The sequence below is a fragment of the Girardinichthys multiradiatus genome, chromosome 22 (genome assembly GCF_021462225.1).
Source record: "Girardinichthys multiradiatus isolate DD_20200921_A chromosome 22, DD_fGirMul_XY1, whole genome shotgun sequence".
Taxonomy (NCBI): Eukaryota; Metazoa; Chordata; class Actinopteri; order Cyprinodontiformes; family Goodeidae; genus Girardinichthys; species Girardinichthys multiradiatus.
This window is the reverse complement of record NC_061814.1, coordinates 18,381,462-18,404,378: the sequence shown is the minus strand read 5'-3', so window position 1 is coordinate 18,404,378 and position 22,917 is coordinate 18,381,462. Positions and strand designations below refer to the sequence as shown.

General features: G+C 35.7%; 1 protein-coding gene across 1 annotated transcript in view; it reads right to left on the bottom strand.

Moving 5' to 3' along the window:
- ryr2b (ryanodine receptor 2b (cardiac)) overlaps positions 1-19,021 on the bottom strand; it is a 102,342-nt gene extending 83,321 nt beyond the window's left edge. The window contains exons 1-20 of the mRNA XM_047352549.1: positions 18,974-19,021; positions 17,526-17,645; positions 16,570-16,674; positions 14,942-15,016; positions 14,647-14,725; positions 14,402-14,514; positions 12,302-12,425; positions 10,032-10,128; positions 9,866-9,940; positions 9,596-9,752; positions 9,226-9,387; positions 8,979-9,100; positions 7,280-7,463; positions 7,061-7,196; positions 6,813-6,908; positions 6,525-6,643; positions 4,881-5,014; positions 2,826-3,067; positions 1,186-1,378; positions 770-989 (exon numbers count right to left, since the gene is read on the bottom strand). Of these exons, the coding sequence (XP_047208505.1) occupies positions 770-989; positions 1,186-1,378; positions 2,826-3,067; positions 4,881-5,014; positions 6,525-6,643; positions 6,813-6,908; positions 7,061-7,196; positions 7,280-7,463; positions 8,979-9,100; positions 9,226-9,387; positions 9,596-9,752; positions 9,866-9,940; positions 10,032-10,128; positions 12,302-12,425; positions 14,402-14,514; positions 14,647-14,725; positions 14,942-15,016; positions 16,570-16,674; positions 17,526-17,645; positions 18,974-19,021 (2,601 nt within the window). The remainder of the gene's footprint in view (positions 1-769; positions 990-1,185; positions 1,379-2,825; positions 3,068-4,880; positions 5,015-6,524; positions 6,644-6,812; positions 6,909-7,060; positions 7,197-7,279; positions 7,464-8,978; positions 9,101-9,225; positions 9,388-9,595; positions 9,753-9,865; positions 9,941-10,031; positions 10,129-12,301; positions 12,426-14,401; positions 14,515-14,646; positions 14,726-14,941; positions 15,017-16,569; positions 16,675-17,525; positions 17,646-18,973) is intronic.
- Positions 19,022-22,917: the final 3,896 nt, after the last annotated feature.

Sequence of the window (22,917 nt, the reverse complement as noted above, 5' to 3'; positions counted from 1 at the left end):
CATTGTCCAAACCCTGTACATATATTCCCTCCAACCTTTCTATAAATCTCCTTTAACTGGTTCTTTTTTACAAGGTCGTTGCATAATCCTAGGTGGATATTTGAACACTGTACTAATCGGAAACAGATTTAATCCTTTAAACGGGTTTTCTGGCATGGACCACGTTCATTCCCGAAGATGCTGGGACACCACTGTCACTGTTCACATTGAAGCCAGTTTAACATCAACACAGACTGAAAGGTGCTTGCTTCAAAATCCACATGACTTAAATTTGTACCTGCTTTGATCTAAATTATCCTCAAAGGTTAGGGGCTATGCTTAAAAGCCAGGATAATCAATTAAAATGCACCCTACCCTTTCTTATAAGAAGAGAGGTCAAATATCCAGCCAGAATTGCGCCACAACATTGTTGATGAAGACACAAAGAATGTGATTGGGTTGCAAGTTGTGTTTCAATATATTTGAACCTGTACGTATAATTTTGACCCTCTGTGGATTTAGGAAAGTCCAACATAAATCTGTACATATTCACCCAATCCTTGAAAGTAAAAGTTACTGCTGAAGTTGTATGTCATACAATTAGTCCACCTTAAAAAAGAACTGCTCAAATGTATTGTTAAACCCCATGGTCCAGCTCTGTCTGTCTGCACAAATTAGCAATTTCACATTAGGTGTGAATATTATTTTTTTATATGACATTTTTACTAAAAAAACATGCAAACTATGGCTTTATCTGGATATACATCTGCTTGTGGGTGCTGAAATGTACCTTGCTTATGTCTACTAGTGTGGGGGTGAAAGTAACTGGAGTGACTGGCACTGAGGGGCCAGTGAGCTCCTTTTTCCCCTCTTCACAGTCCGAGATGTATTTCTGACACGGCTCTACTTTCAGTTTGACTTTTGGGAGAAGAGCCTCAGAGCATGAAGCATAGCCTGGTGGGGGCAGGAAGCGAAACTCCCCGTGTCCCCCTCCAAACAGAAAACGAACTCTGATTTTCAGGGAAAGGACGAAAAAGGCAGTTATGGTTTTCAAGAAAACAAAAATATGTCTTATTACAAGTAGGTTTAAAATTATTTGTTATTATTATAAAGGAAGAATGCTAAAATGAAAACAAAGTGAAAACACATAATGTTAACTAAAACCAAAATGCAGGCAAGGAGTTAAAGGATTTTAACACTGCTGACCTGACTCCAGCTGAGAAGCTGACCACAGGATACAGAAGTCCATTAGCACTGAAGTTCTCAAACATGCCTTGCACCGGCAGACCGTTGACTCGGAAGGATATGCATGGAACCATAAGATCGAGACAGCAACTAACTACATCATTGTCTTTCAGCAGGTGGGGGAAGGGGGAACTTACTTTACGACCCACACAACCTGAAATTTAGGAGAGGCAGGAATAAGCTGCATTGAAAAGTGATTACCAGATTAAAAAATAAATGCTAATTAAGATGTAGCATTTCTCTCATACTCCTGATATAGACACGTAGAACATCAGTTTATTAAAAATGCAACACCATTAATGTGCCATTAGCATTAATGAGAATTTGCAGTGAACATTAGTACACCACAGTTTCAATTTCCTGACCAAATTATGTTTCATAAACAAACCTCATTTCTGAATAAACCTCACAGTTGTACTCAGAATCCTAATTTACTCGAATCACTTCTAATTTCTCACAGTGAGGCATCTAGCATTAAAAATTTAACAATTACCACTTTGGAAAGTGTTTCACTTCTTGTTAGGAAATCCTGAAATCTAACATTTTCTGTTCATTTATACCTCATCTGCATTCTAGGATTTATATGTGCAACTCCATAAATTAGAATGTCATTAAAAAGGTAATTATTTCAGTAATTCAGTTTAAAAAGTGAAACTTACATAAGTTAATTGAGTACAGTAATATGTTTCAAATGTTTTGTTTTTTTCTGTTTATTTAGATGATATTGGGTTCCAGCTAAAGAAAACCCAAAATAAAAAGTTTCTGAAAATTTGAAAATTGCATAAGATCTTTGAAAATGGATTTTTGTTAGATAAATGTCATGTCATGACCATTTTTGGTATACACAATCAGACTGCTGACTGGAAAGTGGTCCAGCAGACAGACATTAACACCTCCAAAATGAGGGTAAACCACAAAAGGTGGGTACAGAGTGCAGTATCGGGTGCTGTAAGAATATTAATGTAAAGTTGACTGGAAGGAAAAGGTCTGGTAGAAAAAAAGTCTAAGTAACAGGGAAACCTGTGTCTAGACAACTGTGAAGCAAAGACCATTTAAGAGTCTGAGGGGAAATTCACAAAACGTGGACTGCAGCTGGAGTCAGTGCCTCAAGAGCCACCAGACAGGACACAGGACCTGGGCTAGAACTGTCACATTCATTGTGTTAAGCCACATCTGAACCACTAACAATGTTAGAAGTGTCTTGCCTAGACTAAAGGGAAAAAGACTGTATTGATGCTTAGAGGTATTAAGTACTCTTTGCAAGTTAAAGTAAATTTAGTATGTTATTAAAAAATCCAGATCCCAGATAGTATGAAAGCAAATTTAAACATGAAAAACAGCCTTCTCTGTGAGGCGAAGCAATTTATGAATTTCATTCTTTTAACTTAATTACTAAAGTAAATCAACTTTCAAATGATATTCTAGTCTACTGAGATACACACAAAATAAAACTTTCAGGAAAAACTAAATTGATCAGAAGTTTCTAGTCTTACTACAGTAATCTTAACTCTAAATTGGGATTACAAAACCATGCTAAAGTTATGCAATTCCCCGCAAATGTATCATAAAGACTTTTGTCCCTTGTTTGATCTCCTCCTCACCTGACCACAGGTGTAGCCCATCAAAGCCAAACGAGTAGAGGTCATCTCCTACTCCATTGCCCCCCCATCCTTCTCCTCCTGTGGGCCTGAGCATATAGCCTTTGGTGAAGGCCCAGCCAACACGCAGGTGTGTCGGTTCAGCTGTGAGAAACGGGTCAACGTGATCAACGACCAACTCGTAGTACCACTTCCGATGCTGAGCTGAGCCCTCTCCCACGGCCAGGAAGATGTTTGGCCTCATGCTGTGATAAAAAGGAAACAAAAGAGTAATGAGTATTCCTTCACTGCACAGCCAGCCTCACCCCAGTGAGTGGCGCTGGGCAGTTTGCACAGCTTTTTTTTTTTAATCATCTTATGCACAGATTGCAATCCCCAGACCACACAAAACGTTGTCTTTTGCAGAAGTGCTCACACTTTCGACTTAAGAATAAATCAAACGTATTTAATAAGTAGCACTTGCCTGTTCCATAACATATAATTATTTAGGTTTATACTGCTGGCGTGACCTTGGAGTGGTTACGTTCCATTGTTAGTGCATCTTGCTGTTTTTAAGTATATTGTTCTTCCTTATATTTTTTGCCATCTGGACTGGAACCTAAATTTCATCAGTAAATGTCTATTCTTAAATAAATCAGTTCGTAACAAAGGAAATAAATCCAGAATAGGATATATCAGTGAGTGATATTCTCAAATAAATAAAGGGATATTCCTAGAGTTTCTTTTAACTGTATCTGTTTCAACCACTTTTTTGTGAGGCTACTATCTGCTGCTATGTAAAGACATTTTTTTCATTTGCCTGTTCTGTAGTTTGTTACACCCTGGTTCCTGTTTGTTCTGCCGGTTCTCCATGTCGGTATAAATGTATGATGGCTTGAAGCCATGTTCTGAAAAGCTGCTATCTCTGCTCCTCAAATTCTCTATGTTGCCCCAAACTGGGTGAAAAAGCAGAGAATGTTTTCAATTAAAAAATGTGGAAGATTTAGTGAAAAAGAAAAGCCTGAGCGGCCGTTAAAGCTGTTTGATTTCGTTTCATTTGCAATCCATTAAACAAATTATAAAAATTTCAGAAACTTTTATTTAATTAGGGTTTTTAGAATATGATTGGTGAAAAGCTGACAACATTGGTATCTTCTAAACAGAATTATAAGCACAATCACAAGATCATCTTTCATACAAACATACATATCTTCCCTTGCAAAGTCATTTTTCCAGTGTAGCAAGATAAAAAATTGCAAAATGGAAACTGCCTTTAAGATCAGACTGGCACAGCACAGGCCACAAATTCAAAGGAAGAAGAAGACGAGCATGAAAGATGATGAAACTGATTAAAAAGTGTCCAAAGTTTAACCCGGATGATTCATCCCACCTAAGGCAGTACATACCAACACCAATGTCCCACTAAAATAGGTTAGGATTAACACCTGTAACACCACTGTTCTATGGTTACCTGATTATAAAAGAAAAATCACCACAGTCACAACTGTTAAACACAATTACTCATTGAACTGGGATTGATTTGCATTTTCTACACTATCAACAAAACAGGAGTATGCTTGCAAAGCAAAATGTAGCAAAATGTTTGTTTTTTGGTCTTGTTCTCATTATGGTTTGGAGCTAAAATTCTAATTAAAATAAAATTTCAAAGAATTCAAAGTCCAAGTGTGATATTTTCAGAAAAAAAAAGTGGAACATAAAGCCAAAAAACAAAAAGTTATTGAAAGAAATTAGAAGAAATCTTCAGCAAAGGCCAAGAAGCACAATGACAGATAATTATCTTTAAAGTTTACTGAGAGAAAAACAAGAAAAGATTAAAGACTACAAATTACTATTATTAATAAAAGTTTTCTGAATAAAACAATTTCTATCTGACAAATTGTTATAGCAAACATCCTCTTTTTGTCATGTTTGTGAGTTGTGAGTGATACAAACTGACTAAACTCCATTTAAATCTACAAGCAGAGGAATTCAGATAAGTGCTGGGTAAATAGAGACAAATAACACCCATAAATAAATTAATAAATCAAGTCTCATTTAAAGGAAACCCTTCTGGAGTACCTGGTGACCTGATTATTCAGTCGTGTTTGAAGTAGCAAATCTCTGTCTGGCAGCAAGCTGTCACAGATGAGGTTCTGATTGGATCGCACCGCCACACCATGGCACACACACAGCGAGCACAGCACCTCCAGCACCTACAACACAACCCGTCAGCACTTCATCCAACAACAGCTACATGTGATTCAGGCCAAAGATCACTAACATTACTTAAAGCTGCTTTCAAATACTTTAACTTTCTCTTACGTTCTTTGGGAAATTACAGTACAATTACAGTACAAGCTCTTTTCATTTTATACCTTATGATTACCTGTTCTGCTTCAGTCAATACACACAGTACTCTCCACACTTATTGGCACATCAGGTAAACATTTATAAAAAGCCCTAAATTAATAGAATAAAATAAAGCTATTGCTGCAGCAGAATAATATAACACAAAACTTTCAGAAAAATCCAACCTTCAATTTCAGTACATTTACTCAGTGCAGAAAAAAACTCCTACATGAATAAGTGAATATTTTAAGAAAATGTATGATGCCACAAAGCTTGGCACCAGTGCTTTTGTGAAACTCTGTATTGTCAAAAGGACAACATTCCTATAACAATTTAAAGGTTTAGACCTCACAGGGAGAAGGATCTCTGATCCTTCCTCTTTGCACATTCTCTGTAGATCATCCAGAGTCCTGGCTCATCTCCTCAGACCACAGGCTTTCTTTGGGATTCAGGTCTAGGTACTGTGATGGCCATAGGAGAAGGTTGAGTTTGTGCCTTATTAATATCTTCTGGGTAGATTTGGACCTTTGTTTTAGAGCATTCTAAAAGTTGAAAGACCCAATAATGATCCATTTTCACTTTTCAGGTAGAGGTCAATTTCTATTTAACCTCTCTAGGTTAGTGATGAGAGAGTTTCCAGGGCTTTTGAAACAGGAACAGGCCCACAGTATACCAGACGTGCCATGCTTAACAGTATACTGTACTTAACAGTGGGCATGAGACGTTTTTCTCACATCCTTTATTTTACACCAAACCCACCTGGAATTTTTGTTTCCAAAAAGCTTAATTTTAGCCTCATCTAACCAAAGTACACCCTTCCAGTTAAGGTTTTAGTAGTGCGTAGTAAACTACACTATTTATGCTTGTTATAAGAAGACAGAAAATGCTTTTTTTTTCTGGTATCACTCCTGAACAACAGGTTGACCATTCTCTGCTGCAGATCTATAACAATCTGTTTAAACTTGTTCTACCTCCCTTACCGTTCTCATCGTTCATCCTAGTGGCCAGAAGCTAAGAGAAATAGACCTCTGTATAATGCCAAATTTCCAATTAAACGTCTGAACGACTTAAACAAGCAAAGTTTTAATTTAAAAATGCTTTAGTTACTTCAGTTTGCAGGAATTGTTGGGGTTGCCGCTAACTGGTGTACTGCAGACCTTTGGGGAAAAAATGTATAGCCTAACAAAATCAATTTACTTAAATAAAGGTTAAAATAGCAGCTGAAAGGATTTTTTTTATGCGAAATTAGACTCCCTCAATAAAACATGATTTTAAAGGTATGACAACTGTTCTTTTTTATAAGACTATTCCAAAACATTCATGGTTTCTCTCAAGACTTAAATTCAAAGCAAACAAAAAAATAAAGGTTTATACCTTGTGGTTGTGTCCATGCTTTTCCAAAAAAGAGATAATAGACTGAATGTGTCCATCTTTTATGGCATTAATTGCCTCGGGACTCTCTACAAGAACACAGTGCAGAACTTCCAAGACTCCTGGGAATGAAAAGTAATGGCAACAGCAATGCCATTTTAACTTCAGTACTTTGTTGAAAAAAGCAATGTACAAAAGACAAGAGTTTAATGCTGGAAAGGCCAAAACAATTAGGTAATTATTATTATAAGAATAATTGGTCAGAATTAAAAACACCCCAATCAAACCAACCAGAAGATGCTTCTAGATGGTCTAGTCTGCCTATCAGCCAGTCTACGGAGCTTGAGAAATGAGCACAGTTTACGCGGTTTCCACGGATCAAAGCAGCTAAAAAAAGAAAAGACAGTCAGACAACTGGAATGAATTATTCAAAGATAAGTACGTACTGAGCAGAAAAAAATGTGAGCCTGGTGGTGGCTTTGAAAAATTAACAACAGATCAGCTGCATGTTTATTATTATTGTTTTTTTTTATTCTTACCCAGTAACTTGTAGAACAGGTTGACGACGGTCTCCCACCGTTCTCTGGCGTCATGCTGAGCAGCCTCAGCAAAATCAGGATCACTACTGTAATGGTGCAGATGGTCAATGCAATCTAAGATCAGATCCGTCACACCCTGAGAAGAACAAAGAAGGTTTGTTTGGTTCTTCTGATAAATAAATAAAACATCAAAAACATTTTAATTGCTACCATTTCTACCTCTTCTTTAAACATGTTCTGGCATTTCTTAAGAGCAGTCATCTTTTTCTGTTTGCCTTCATGGCTTTGCCCCTCAAGTGGAGCCTGGAAGTATTTGATGAGATCCTGGAGGCTGCCTGTTACTGTCTTCATTGACAGGCTGCCTGAGGAGAGGTTTCCTTCATGACAAAAACCACCGAGTTTCCTAAAGGAGAGACACATCGTTTTTTAAAGATACATCCTTCCACCTTATAACAAATAAAAGGTTGAAACTAACAGAAATGAGGGAACACAATTTAATTTTCTATATTTTGAATGAAGGGCCTTAGGACCCACAATGTTTTCCTGTAACAAGTACAGTGCCGAAAAAAAGTTTGTTTTTACTTTGTTGTCACATTTAAATGTTTTGGATCATCAAATTAACCAACCTGGGCCTATATGAAAAATGAATCCTTCAGAAATGTAATAACTGAGTTTTTTTTTACTTTTACTTTTTTTAACATTAAGCATTTACAATGACTGTTGATCAGTCTTTTACATCCCTGTAGAGGAATTCTGATCCAATATTCTTTCTAGAATCGTTAATTCAACCACATTAGAAGGATTTTCAGCATAAAAGGTCATGCAACAACATCTCAGTTGGATTTAAGTCTAGACTTTAACTAGGCCACTCGAAAATACCTTCATTTTGTTGTTTGAGCCACTCAGAGGTGAACTTGCTGGTGTGTGTCAGACCATTGTCTTGCTGCTAAGAACCTGAACATTCTCCTTGTATAATTTCTGCTGGAGCAGAATTCATGCATCCATCATCTTCAACAAATCGCAGGAGCCCAAGACCAGCACACTTCCACCACCATGTCTGACTGTAGGTATGCTGTGTTTTTGAAATGCTTTGTCCGTTTTACGCCAGATGTAATAGGACACCCATTATCTAATAAGTTCTTATTTTTTCTCATTAGTCAGTAAAATATCTTCCCAAAAATCTTGAGGATTATCAGGACGTTTTTTGGCAAATGTAAGGGCGGGTCTTTGTGTTCTTGTTTTAACTGCCATTTCCTCCCACTATTTTGCATATTGTTGTATCCTGGTCATTATCCTTAAGGGAGGCAAGTGAGGCTTACAGTGTTTTAGATTTTGTTTTCGGTTCTTTTGTGACCTCCTAAGTAAGTTTTCAACAGGCTCTTGGTAGGGCTAAATCCTGATTTAACAAGAGGCATTGCTTTTTTCCTGCACATAGACTCCTCTGCAGTTAGAACTTCTTGCCATATAAAACACAAATAAATCCAAATAGTCTCTAAGCCAAAAGTTAATTTCTGAAAGTTTTTTGTTATAGTAGGAGATTTTTTTTTTTGATTGCTGCGATTGACTGTTCATTTTATGTGTGTTTTCCACATACCAACACTATACGGAGGTGATACAAATTTAAAACTTTTTTTACTCATATTTTTGACTTGGTTGGCCACAGTTGGAAGACATGACAGAAAATAGCATAATGCTCATTCCAAGATATATTTAAGTTATTTTTAGACAGGAATGAAATGGTCCAAGTCGCATGTCTGTATCTCCATACCACATAATCATGCTCAAGGCTAAACCTGCAGTAAATTCCTCGAAGAACAACTGAATCTGTAAACCACATGGTAAACTCTGACTCTTTAAGCAGAACTCTGCCTATACTCTATTCTCAAACAACTGAATGTCTTAAGCAAGCATCAATTACCTAATAAAGTGTGTAAACAATGAGACAGCGTGCCGGATGAGTCTGGCAGTGTGAGATTCTTCTCTCTGAGAACGAGACAGCGTCAGCCCATCGTCCATGTGACCCTCGCTGTGCAATATGGCCTGAAAACACATCTTTGTAATCATTGAAAATCCATTAAAAAATTAGCCTTATATTTTGGTGTTTATAGAGGTACTGTCTCCACCAAAAACAAAACAAAAGGAATCTAAAAAATCAAAAATGTTACCTTGCGCAGATGTCCACCCAGGTGGCACTTGGCATCTGCAGCTTGATAGGTGAGCCACAGTCCTGAGTCTAGGTGCTGAACATAACACATGGAGTCTCCATACTTGATTTCTGGGATCCCCATGCCGTCAGTATTTGTGTTTTTGCCAGCATCAGGTTTCTCCTTCTGGCAAATATCCTTTTAATGAATCAATCATATAATATAAGTTGCTCTATATTAACATAATTTTTAGTTATATGCACTTTAAATATAGCTGGCATACGCTGTGTGTTTTGAAAATCTGGTTGCTGCAGGGACTCAAGTTATAAAACCAATTAGACTAATTAAACAGTCTGAAAAAATTCAATGTGTTTCTCATTATTATGCTGACCTTTGATGATCTGAAGCAAAAGGAGGTTGTGTTGATATCAGCCTTGTCCCGATCTACTAGGTGCAAGCCTTTTCCCTCAGTAAAACCCAGGTATCTTCCAGTTGTTACATGACACAGTCTAAAAGGCTCACCCCAGCATGTATGCCTCCTACTCCACCTATAGAATATTAATAAAGAATGGACACAATTTCCTCATAGCATCACAATTAAAACCCCAAAATGTGCATTTTAAAGGTGAGGGGAACATTATAAAATCTTCTGTTTACTTACACAACATGCAGAATTTCCAGCCTCCAGAGGGACCGTGCATGACCAGACACTGATCCAATCTCATAATGCATTACACTAGATTAGAAAAAACAGGCGCAGTCAGAGGCAAACATTGTTTTGTTTTTTGTCTAGCTAATGTAAGAAGAATTTAGTCATTTTAAAAGACCTTTGGAACTCCTCTCCCTGCTCTGAAGGAGGAACAGTCAGACAAGCATCACTGTGGCTGTGGAGCAGACGCAGTGTTTCACCCCCCTTTAAATACCCTGGAAAAAGAAAAATATATATTTTACGCCACCAGGGTATCAGGAATTGCTGTTTATGGGCAAGTGTTTTTAAACACAGCTCTAGCATTAAATATTAACTGACTGAACCAAAGTTATTCTTTCAACATTTTCAGTTAAATTTGAGTTCATGAGAATATCAGATTGTATTCAGCCTTTGTTTAACCAGGTTAATTCCACTGAGATAAAAATATTTATTTTACAAGAGAGACCTGACCAAGAAGACAGCAGCACAGTTACATTACTAAAAAACGATAAAAAAATACAATTCACATCAAAAACATTGGTCACAAACGTGGCAGACTGCACTGATTTCAACACAGCTCTAAACTCATTCAGTGTCACCAGAGCTTTACGTTGAAGATCAGTTTGTAGTTGATTCCAAGTATTGGGAGCTGGAAACCGGAATGATTATTTGCTGAGTTCAGTTTGGGAACAACAAACTGTATAACATCTATTGATCAGAGATTGTGGCATCCATTTTTCTTTGTTAAAAGAGAAGACAGGTAGGATGGAGTGGTTATGTAAACAAATAAATACCAATGACTGAGAGGTTGAGCAAACAAGGGTCATTTAGTTAATACTCAAGAGCTAAAGTTTGTGTGATTACGTTTTTTATTAACATAACAGGAGAAATGTAGAGAAAATGTAATAAACAAGTTCAAATAATGCATTTTTCACAAAGTTATTATTTTATTTAATATTTATTTTAGTACTTTTAAGCATATCTAAACAATTGACATTAGACTCATATTTATAACTTCTCTTTTGAATTTGTTATAAGAGTTATAATTTTATAGCAGAAAACACTATAGGCACATACAGCAGAGTCAGATACTTTACATTAGAATAGCCGATTTATTTATTTTTTTTATCTTTCTACATTTATCACATTAATATTAAACTTGGAGTTTCTATTTAGCTGAAATAAGGTCTTAAACAGTCAGGGGTTAAGAGGCTATCAACATGGTTAGAGATCAGCTCTAAGCTAAACTCAATGAGGCTAAAGACCACAGAACATGCAAGAAACCTGTGGGTATTTATGGACTCAGACTAGAACAGCCCAATATATTGAATTGCATCCCTTTTCTATACTCGCTTCTTTCGTACAGGGTCACGGGGGAGCTGGTGCCTATCTCCAGCAGTCTATGGGCGAGAGGCAGTTCCACCCTGGACAGGTCGCCAGGCCATCGCAGGGCAACACAGAGACACACAGGACAAACAACCATCCAGACACCCACTCACACCAATTAATCTAACAGTCATGTTTTTGGAACGTGGGAGGAAGCCGGAGTACCCAGAGAGAACCCACGTATGCACGGCAAGAACATGCAAACTCTATGCAGAAAGACCCCTGGCCGGGAGTCGAACCTAGGATCTTCTTGCTGCAAGGCAACAGTTAACAGCTAACCACTGCATCACCATGCAGCCCACATCACAGTATCAGTGTATGCAAAACTGTAATCAAAAGGGAATGCTTAGGTGCAGTATTTGGTAGGTTATTATATTTCAAGAAGAAAATCAACCAGGCAGCTGCAGCTCATTTAAAATGTGGATGCCAGACTCCTGACCAATACCCAGAAAATTAATCATATTAAACCAGTCGTTAAATTACTGCACTGGCTCCCTGTTAGTAAAACGAGAGATTTTAAAATCTTAAACATTTGGTTTCTATGCTCTTCAGCTGTGGAGCAAATGTCCTTAAAATCTAAGATGTGCAGGTTATGTTGGCTTCTTTAAAATAACTTCTTAAACATTACTGTTTACTGCAAATTTCCAGTAAAAGACAAAAATATTTTATGATCTTGTTTTCATTTTGTCCAATGTACTTGTTTTAAATTTGCATATTTATGTTTATTTTATGTAAAGTTTACATTTTATTGCAATTCTTAGAAACATTTCTTCCCTTACTGCAGTATTTCTTTTTTTTTTTTTTTTTTGGTACTACTTTTGTTTTCTCTAAAGATTTACATTGTCTATGAAGGTTGTACAAAGAAACTTGCCTTGCCTTGCAAAAATGTAAAGCACTTTATATGTTTAGTCTGAAACAATTGCATTCCTTAAACTCAACACACTCAGCTGAATTTCTTCACTCAAAAGGAATGAATGGTTTGTTTATCGACATGCTTAGATCGCAAAAAGACAAGAAACTTGCCTTGAGCAATGGCACCTCCAGAGCAGATGGGAGCAACACTCCACAGAGTCTGCTGGAAGGAGGCGCTGACAATCAGACTGTCGCTCAGGCTTTTGTTGTCAGATACAGTTCCAAAGGACAGATGCTGGGGAAAAAATACAAAAAATGGGCTCATCAGAAGTAAACACAAGTTTTTCTGCCAAATAACTGTTATCGTAAGCAATTATGCAAAACACCTCATCAGTAAAACAGTGAGGCAGCTCCTGCTTGAAATCAATGGAAATTTAAAATATTATAGTTTCTGATGAAGAAAGTCTGCAAGTTAGACAAAAGAAAAGTAAAGATGTAAACACAAACATTAAATGTTTAACTTTAAGTCATATTTTTAATGTGTCATTCAAAACAGGCATATTCCCAGTTACACTCTTATAACTGTTAAAATAAAATAAAAAAATAATACCTTATATAGGCAATTCATAACAGGTTAAAACAAAAGAAGCAGTGCAAAAATATAGGAAACATAAACTAATAAGTATCATAAGGTCATGCAGAAGGGATTATTTTACTAAGTTATTTGAAAAGAATACACATAATATCAAACAAATATGGAATACATTAAATAGTTTAATTAGGAATAAGAAAGGAAGTGAAAATTACCCAGATCATTTCTATGACAAGGACAGGAAAAGGTGTTTAATAAATTCTTTGTGACTGTTGGACCTCAAATAGTAAATGGAATAAAAAACACTGAGATAGGACTTGAGGAGGACCACTATGGTGTGAGAAATATAAAGTCAATAATTTTAGAAACTATACAAACATGAAATGCATGAAATATTAGATATTGTTAATAAATGCAAGAGTAAAACCTCCACTGATATGGGTAATCTTGACATGTGTCTCATAAAGAACATAATAGAGAGTACTGCCAAGCCACAAATTCATATTTTTAATCAAGAGTTCTCTGCAATAATTTTAAAGATGAAGATAAACACCAATTCACTAAAACTATAGACCAATATCTCTGCTGCCTCTGTTCTCAAAATTCTTGAAAAACGAAATAATGCGAGACTTAATAACTTTATTGAAAAAGACAAACTAGTAATGAACAGCCAGTATGACTTTCAGTCCACTAGATCTACTTCTATGGCACTCATGGAACTTGTGGAAGAAATCACCTCAAGAAAAGACAAAATGGAAAACACAAAAGGAATTTTTATAGACCTCAAAAAAGACACTATAGATCATAATGTATTACTCAAAAGGTTGGACAAGCACAAGATCTGAGATGTAGTCTTGAACTTGATCAAAGCTATATTAACAACAGATGGTTCACTATAAATCAGAATGCATAAACATTATCTGTGGTGTCCCGCAGGCGTCAGTCTTAGGATCCATATTATTTAATCTTTATATTAACAATATTGTTATAGCGTCTGACACACTTAAATTGATTGTGTTTGCAGATGACACGAATATTTTATGCTCAAGTGGCAATCTACAACAAATGTATGAAAAAAGAGTAATAAGAGTCATACCTGATAACATACAGAAGATGTTCACAAACAGAGATGGGGTTTATGTTTTAAGAGGGGAACTGATACTCAAACAACCCTACATTAAAACTACTTTAAAAAGCATGTGCATCTGTAAGTGCGTTAGAACTTTAAAATAATCTTGACTAGAAACCAATAATATGTAATAATTTAAAGGAATTAAAATATAAATACAAAAAACTACTAATAAGACAGAATGATTGTTGGATTTTGTCGATCCCATGTGTTGTTGAATGACAATGAGAACACTGATGTGTGTTTAGGTTCAGTATTGTAGAGTGATTGATATGTAGAAGGGGTACAATTCAAATAAGCTTTTGTTTCCTTCTCGAAGTTCTGTAAGAGATTTTCTTTCTGCTTATTTTAGACATGCTGCAGAAAAGTTACATTTCCTAAAATTGTGTTTTTTTTCACTTTTCCTCTTTTCTGTTTATATACTTTTATTGTATTTTCTTTTCTTTGAATGTTTGAGAATAAAAGATAAATATAAATAATTCTTAATTTCCATCAGTATGACTTTGGCCTATTTCAAGAAGGAAAAAACACTTTTTTTTTCTTTACTCACCAGATATCTCTCAGAGGACACACTAACCAGTATGAGGTCATCTCCAATACGCACTTTCTCGCCCTCCGACCTCTGCCTGGAAGCTGGATGGACAGTCCACCAACATGCCTCACCTGGGCCATGGGCAGAATTTAGATGAGAGGAAACTTCTAACAAAAACAGTTCACTCACAGCTAAGAGCTACAAAAGGATTAGAATATATAAAACAGAAAATAGTGAATACAGTAAATAAATTAATTAATTACCCGCTTCATCCTCTTGCAGACCCACGTCGAATGCAAGCTTGTCAGGTGAAGTCTGAGATGAAGACAAGCAGCTAAGATACTGGAAGGGAAATAAAATAATACAAACTATAATAAATCAGCATATTAAAGACATTCATTTAAATTGTAAGGGATTTAGAAAATATAAATAATTTTGGTAACCCTAACTGACCTTAGGAAAAGCCGGGTCTTTAGAGAGTAATAAAAAGGTCTATTTTTATACAGTGGGTATATATCTGGTTTCAACTGTGTGTTGAAAGGATCATTTTGAACTCACCATGCCACTGAGGGAGTGTAAGAACATCACTGCCTGGCCATACAGTAGAGTCCGATGGGCAACTCCAGCTCCTGGCTGTAAATCCACAATATTCAACTTAAGTTAAAAAAATATATCCATTTAATGGGTAAAACACTGAAAAGTATTGAAAATAAAAAAATAAGCTTTCAGCCTACAATGTTGTTTAAAACATATGTTTTGCTTGGTACATTAACATTATTCCTCTAAAATAACAAGACAAAGTCCATATACAAAGTCCATGTCAGGCACTTACTGCAACTTTACAGTCTTGAATCTTTTGACTTTTTTTCTGTTTTGTCTTTTGGGAACTGAAGTTACCATGTTTTGATGGAAATCTATGTACTCCTTAGATGTGTAAAAAGCTTTAAAAAATATTTTATTGCGGTAGCGTAATGTCACCCTGCAAATGTAAGGAATCTGACTTTAATTAGAGCATACTTATTCACTCGGATTGTTTTTAACACAACTACAATTGCTATACAGTAATTAGTGGCAACTCCAAGAATTCCAGCTTTGTTATTTATACTTTAAATTGAAACCTAGCATAGATCACAGTGTCTAAGTCCTGACTTTCTGTGTTCCTTGGGTAGAAAGATACAGTTATACAAAGCTCAACAAGCCTATCTTCAAAATAGGAAAGAGAAGACAACATACAAATCAAGGAAGCCACATGTTTAGTTTTAATAGGCCCAAAAATAGCTACAAGAAAATAGCTAATTGTCTAAACTTGCCCAAATCTTCAATAACAGCAATAATTAGAATGCTTAAAGCAACTGGAACTTTGACGAGCAAGGATGGACAAGGAGTGCTTTGGTCAGACCAGACTAAAACTGAGCTTTAAAGAAACAAACACTCCAAGTGGGTCTGGTGTAAAATAAAAAATGGATTTGTAAAAAAGTGCCTCATCCTGCTGTTAAATGTGGTGGAGGATCTATGATGATGTGTATGGTGTCATGAAATTTCCCAATGATAAAAAAAAGAGTTTTTAAATAACTTCTGGTTGACTGTGTGACAGTACTGAAAATGAGGCATCAGAGGGTATTTCAGCAAAACATCGCCCTCTTTGACTGAACCTTAAAATATAACAGGAGATGACCAGGTGCTGTTCTTTTGGCAAAAGATAATTATAAAATGTATTAATTATTTCTAAAACATGGAATTTTACTCGTTTTTCTCTAAAACAGTGTTAGATGATGCTGCATCAATAAAAGATATAGATATTTTCTGCTTTTTGTGTCAAGGGTGACTATGATTGTTGGTGGTTCTGATCAGATTTGTTAATGTTAAAAGACTAAAGGTCATCACTGGTCTATGACTGTCACGTTGAACCATAGAGTCAGGCATTTGGAACAAATTCATTGACTTTAAATTTAATAATAAAATTTCTATGGTTTATGTGCAAATCTTTCAGTATAAGGTACTGCCGTGAAAACGTTTGAAGGCTGAGTTGAAATGTCTCCTTATATGACGTGAAAGGTGGGTTTAATTCCATTTTATATTGAACATTGATTATATCATTTAGAGTTACAGTAAATTATGACACCAAAATGACACAACAGCGTAAGCCAGCAAATCCATTCATTAAGATGCACTGAGGAGATTCTCACCTCTGCTGCCAATTGTTCACTGTGGGCCAACATCTCCTGCAGCGCTCGAACTGAGAGACACTGAGCCAGGACAAAGCCACATACAGACAAGTCTGGAGGAACATTCTGGCAGAAAATTAAAGAACACAAAACTTTGAGTTGCTGAGCTACTTTCATGTGTGCCTGTTACTTTTACAGACCAACGATACAATTAGTACCAACAAATCAAATAAAAAATGACTTATTTCTGTGCATACCAAAAACTGATTAATCTATAATTTAGAAGTACATATATTGTTATTTTGTTGTAAATGATCAGACAGATGCTATAGGTACAGATAGTGTGTTGCAAATATATTATTTTACCTTTTCACGTTTTGCCATGAAAGCCCACAGACCTTCTCTGTATTTTAATGATTTTATGTAATAAAACAACACAAAGTGGGGCATAATTTTGAAGTAGAAGCAAAATAATACATGGTTTTAAAAATGTCTACAAACAAGAATATAAAAATTGTGGCGTGCATTTGTATTCAGCCAACCAGAGTAAATTCTTTGAAGAAACATCTTTCACTGCAATTACAGCTGCCAGTCCACACATAGAGATTTGTTTTTTTCCCCTTTTATTTTTGCAAACTAGCTTAAGCTGAATCTATGAACAGAAATTAATTAGTCTTACCACATTCTTTCAATTGGATTTGGTTCTTAACTTCACAGAGGCCAGTCCGACATGTGAATATCCTCTGATCGAAATCAGTTTATTATGCTTCTGTTTTTTTAAAGGAATATTGCTTCAAAATTATAAGTAAATGCCAAATCATTTTATATCATATAAATGTATACAGCATTTTATTGTGGGTCTTCAGAAAACTATTTGCATTATTTCAGTCATGTCCACTGGTGTCACAAAGGCTGATAAATGGCAGCACGCTGGCAGTGAGGAGGAAAAGGGAAATTACTGAGGTACAGCTTTATACCTTGCAGTTTGAAGTGGGCTCAAGCCTGCAAAGCCTGCTGCCAAATCCTTCAGCAGCAAGACAGAGCTTCAAATGTCCATCATGGGAGGTGAAGGTGCTCTGCAAAACCACCTCATCTCCCTGAGAAAGAAAAATGAAGATCAGAAACACACGCACACACAGATGACTGTGTGTGCAACTAACAAGAAGCAAAAAAACTTGAAAGAAATAGGCTGTAAAGATCATGGATGTGGGTGATGCGTTTTATTTTTATGTCAAAGTAATACAGTCATAACATTAATAAATAAAATTGAAACAGCATGTACAGTAAATCTCAACCGCTTTCCCTTCATCTTATCTCTGTTTAATAGCCACATGCACCACGTCAACCCAATTAGAGTTTACTATCTATTTAAAGAAGTGCAAGAAAAGCACCACAGATGACCAGGAATACCAACACCTCTCTGTACCCTTGGTCCAGACTACCATATCAGGAAGGCACTGCTCTATCTGACCCATGATTCAACCATCTTTCCACTCCTCATATCAGCAGGAGCCTGCAATCAGTCGAACACACTGCCCAAAGCTGAGGCGGCAAGGGGCATTCTGATGGCTTGAAGACTTAGCTCAGCTGTACCATGCAGCAGGGCTTCAATCGAATGTGAAAAGTTTTCCAAACTGGAAGTTTTGTCGCAAAAAATTAATTAGGCAAGACAGCTCAGTGAACACATCGCAGGGAATGCTGTAATAAGGCACTTTGTAATAAAAAATAAAAAAAACGTTACTCTGATAAAAATGAAAGAAGATAGCATGTACCCTAAAATACATTTTTTACATGAAGTGAAATGAAAAAATGTATTTTTACTGTAGTAAAACAGCAATTCTGCTCCTATATTTAACCAAGCAATATATTTCATAAATTCAACAGAATAGATTTCTATTGATATCTACAAACTAAACTTATGATGAGATTCGTTGAGAATAGGGTCATTGTATGACAGCAAAAGTAAGTATCAGTTTAACTAATTTACTCCAGTTTATCTGCATTTGTTTTTGCCGCACTTCCACTGTGACATGCCATTATCAGCAGGTAAAGATTACGAAGTGTGAGAGGACAACCATTATGTGGACAACCAAGAAAAAAGCTTTTCTTTTTCATTTTTACATTCAGTAAAAAACAAGATGATTCGGGATCATTTGTACGTACAACTGGAGAAAACATTGCCATTTTTATAAAAAAAGAAAATTTTCAACTGTTAGCCCTGGAAATAAATTAAAAGGCTACATCTTGACCTTAAATAAACTGTGTATGTTGCTCTGAGGTTAAAATATCAGAACACATACATATACATAACTTTATTTCACTATTAATAGATCTATTCAATAATTGAACTTGCTAACTTTAATCTTTGACTTTATTTAATATTAGCAGTTAGCTTCCACTAAATGTGATAGGGTTTGTCACTCACCGTTCGTAAAAATTGAACCTCATCTTCACCCTCTCCAGTGGCTGTCATTGTTTTTACTAAAACAGGTCACATCTGACAGGACTCAGTGGTAGCATCCACACTAAGGAGACTGAGGAGGTTTGGAGAAGACAGAGAAAAAAAAGGAGCAGGGCCCTCAGTCTGTGGGCGGTGTTAACAACTGATTATCCCACGATGCCATTTTACCAGAGCTGCTGCCTTTGCTGGAATGTGAAGAAACAATCAACTTGGTCTTCAGTAAACCCTTACAGTAAGGTTGTGCCAGATTAGAGGGCTAATGGCAGTAGATATCCCATTGCCTCCATTATTATTTTGCTTTCCTTAAAAATTGTGCTTAAGCATAAACTGCTTAACAATTAAACATCCTCAACGGGCACTGACCTAATATATTTCTGGCATGGGTTACAACAGACACATGGAGGGATTGCATGTTTCCTATCCACAAATTAGGCATAAAACTATGACCACTGTCAGGTTGAGTTATACAGACGTTAAACATGTTAAAACCTACAGCCTATCACTCACGTGTTTTGTTTTTGACCAATGTTACCTAAATAAAAATGATCTTAATGACTAATCACACTCATGAAATAAGAAACGCATCAAGTCAGCGGATGACCTCCAAAGAGCAGCCAAAAAGAATGAGCCAAAAGAGTTTGAGCTGTTTAACCAGCCTCTGACCTCTCTAGGCAACAAGGTTGATGATCCCACAGCGTGTCTAGCAAGCATAGATAGATTTAACAAGGCGCTTGCTTGTTTTTGTTTTTTACATATGGCGGTGTTGCTTAGTATAGCTGTTTGTTCTTTAATAAATAAATTGCATCATTTCAAAATTGCTTTTTTTTTTACGCAGGTTATATTCACCTGATATCAAAACTGGTTTGAGGTTTCGAAACATGTAAGTGCAACAAAGTGGCACAAACAAAATAAATCTTTGAGTAAATACTTTTCACAGCACGGTAAGTTGGCATTGCTATGACTAACAACAGCTCTTTTGGTGCCTAAAGAGAGACAGATGCAACAGCGGAAAGATGATTATGATATAATATCTGCTTAGAGTACATTCACACATTTGCTACATCGTTGGAATTTTAATATTCATGTATTATGGATTTTAGTATATAACTGAGTTTTATTACTACAGCGATCATATTCAGTTCACCATGTTTTAGATTCAAATGTTCTAACATCAAATTAAAACATACAAACATGAACTCTGTGCTTTGTGGACATTTGAATGAAGTAAAATAAATTTGAGAAGATTTTTAATTACTGCTGCACTCTGCTGATTAGGTAGAAGTTATACAGTTTTATCCTACTGGCTCCACATTTCCTTTGTCTCATCATCTGCGTCAAAGATGGATCAATATGACGCTAACAAAAATGTTTTTATTTGTGTTTAATTACTGCCACTGGATAGGGTAAAGATGAATGGCACACTCAGGGTTACACAAGAAATAAAACAATTAACTCTTAATTTATTGGAACAACTTCAACTGCACACAGTTTTTTTCAAGAAAACATTTTGGAAATGATGTTGAAAAGATTTTCTCAATTCATTATGGCAAAAAAGTATTCATAAGAACCTAGTACAATTTCTCCTTATTCCAGTTTGTCCTCAGGCGATCTCTGAAGCTACAATCACATCAGACTTTTCTCACAAATGTATTTTGTGTACCGTAAAACTGATATATGTCACATGTTATGCCTAATAATTTGCTTCATTTTGTGCATCTCATAAAATCTTATATGAATCAAATATTTACAGTTTAAAAGCTCTTTTCTGAATCTCTTGAGACCTTGAGATAATATTTAGCTTGATGGTGGAGCCAAAATTTCACTTAAACACAAAAAGGACCAGGGTAATATGCAGAACAAGTTTTTTTTTCATGAAAAGAGAGAATCTTGCATTTAGTGGCCTGTTTAAGGGCTTTTCTGAAACATAAGCCGACAACTCGGTGCAAGAAAAGAAAAGTATGATTATAATTAATCAGTTTCTTTCTATTCTCACTGGTAATAACACTACTAAGGAGCCCGTTTAAAGTGTGAAAAGTAAACAAAGTTTTTCAGGTGCTAAAAACCCAATACAATCAACTGATTTCCTAAAGATTCCAGTGTATTATTTTCAAGCTGTTTCAATCAATTCAAGCCTGATTCTTTAACTTTACAAATGATATTGCAATTTCAAAAATATACATATTCATAGTCAGGTGCATCAAACCTTGGCATTTCAAATAAACATTCATTGACTTTAGAGATGTTTGCCCACTTGTAACAAACTGAGTTCGTTCATTTTCATCCCTGTAAAAAAATAACCATCAACTATACAACATTTCAATTTGACACAGGGGCTTCCATTCATTGAGAGATTTAGATATTTTCTAGACACTACCAAATTGCATTGTAGATACATAGTTCAAGCAATAATACCCCAGATTCAAATAAAACATTAATTTGGAAACGATGCTTTATTGAAGTTATTCCTTTATGAGGTACAATTTGAAAAAGGTTTATGATAACAGGGCTAAAAGACTTATTTCAGGTGAATCTACATTTTCCAGTATGTCACTAAAAATACAATTTTGATTAAAATTACTTGTGGAACATTATTAAAATGTTAAAGCCAAAATAAAAGACAGACATTGGCAAAGGCAAGTATTTGTATTCTGAAAGTGCTTAAATATGAAAGCTACATAAAAACATAGGAGAGATACTATCCTGTCCCACAGAGTTAAGGCATTTCCACAAATGTTTGAAAACAAATATAAAGGCAAAATTTCCCTTTTGTATGTTTTCTTGCCAAATTTAGAACAGTGTTCTTGCTTGTGCTTTATGCTTTGCTTCTACGTAGTCATTTTGTATTTCTATATGGTAGAATTAGTGTGTTGCTGCCAAATGATATGTATGCCTTACAGTACCCCTAGCATAGAAACTTCATATTTAATCTGTGTTCTCTGGCTTTAAAGCCCGGAACCGTTGTAAATATTTTCTTTTGCATTCATATGATTTCCCATTTTCCCCTCTGTTTTGTGATGCATATTTCTGGCCTTTTGGGAGCCCTATGTTTATTAATGGATATCAATGGGTCTGAAATTGCTTTTTCCAAACTATAATTCATTCTAGACAATTTAAAATGGCAGAAAACAGTATTGTCAAACAAAGCCGCTGTGAGGAAACATGAGACAATATACAACATTGCAAACAAAAAGGGGCCAAATTACACCATTGACTTCCTGGTAAAACCATAAACATGGGTTTGTGACTTTTTCAGACTCAAATTCTGGGGTTCGTCAGTCAATGGGCTACGCTTGACGTCGAAGAACGAGCATTTACTTTAATTGCCTATTACAGAGAGTGCACAAGATACTGCCAGGTTTTATTTTAATTAATGTTCTAAATCTCAAAATTAAGGTCCTCTTCAATACAGCCTGATGTTTATTTCATGAGTTTCATGAAATTGAAAATTCAAAGTAAACTTCAAAAATGTATGTTTCAGTGCTGGGCCTAACTAGTGATTAATGGGTTGCATACAGTACACTACCGGTCAAGAACGTCTTTCACACTTAATGGGTCTCTTTATTTTCATGATTATTTAAAATGTACATTTTCACAAATCTGTGAACGAACACACATGGAATTATGTGGTAAACAAAAAGCGTAAAATAACTCTAAACATTTTTATATTTTACATTTTTACAAAATAGCCACCCTTTGCTTTGATGACTGCTTTGGTCTCTTGGTATTCTCTCCAGGATCTTCATGAAAAGGTTTTCCAAAGAGTCTTGAAAGAACTTCCCCGACGTTCATTGAAAGACAGCCAAAGGTTAATATTTTAGTCTTATCAGCAAAGGGCAGCTACTTCAAGGATTCTAAAATATAAGATATTTAAAGTTATTTTACAATTCTTTTGTTTGCTACATAATTGC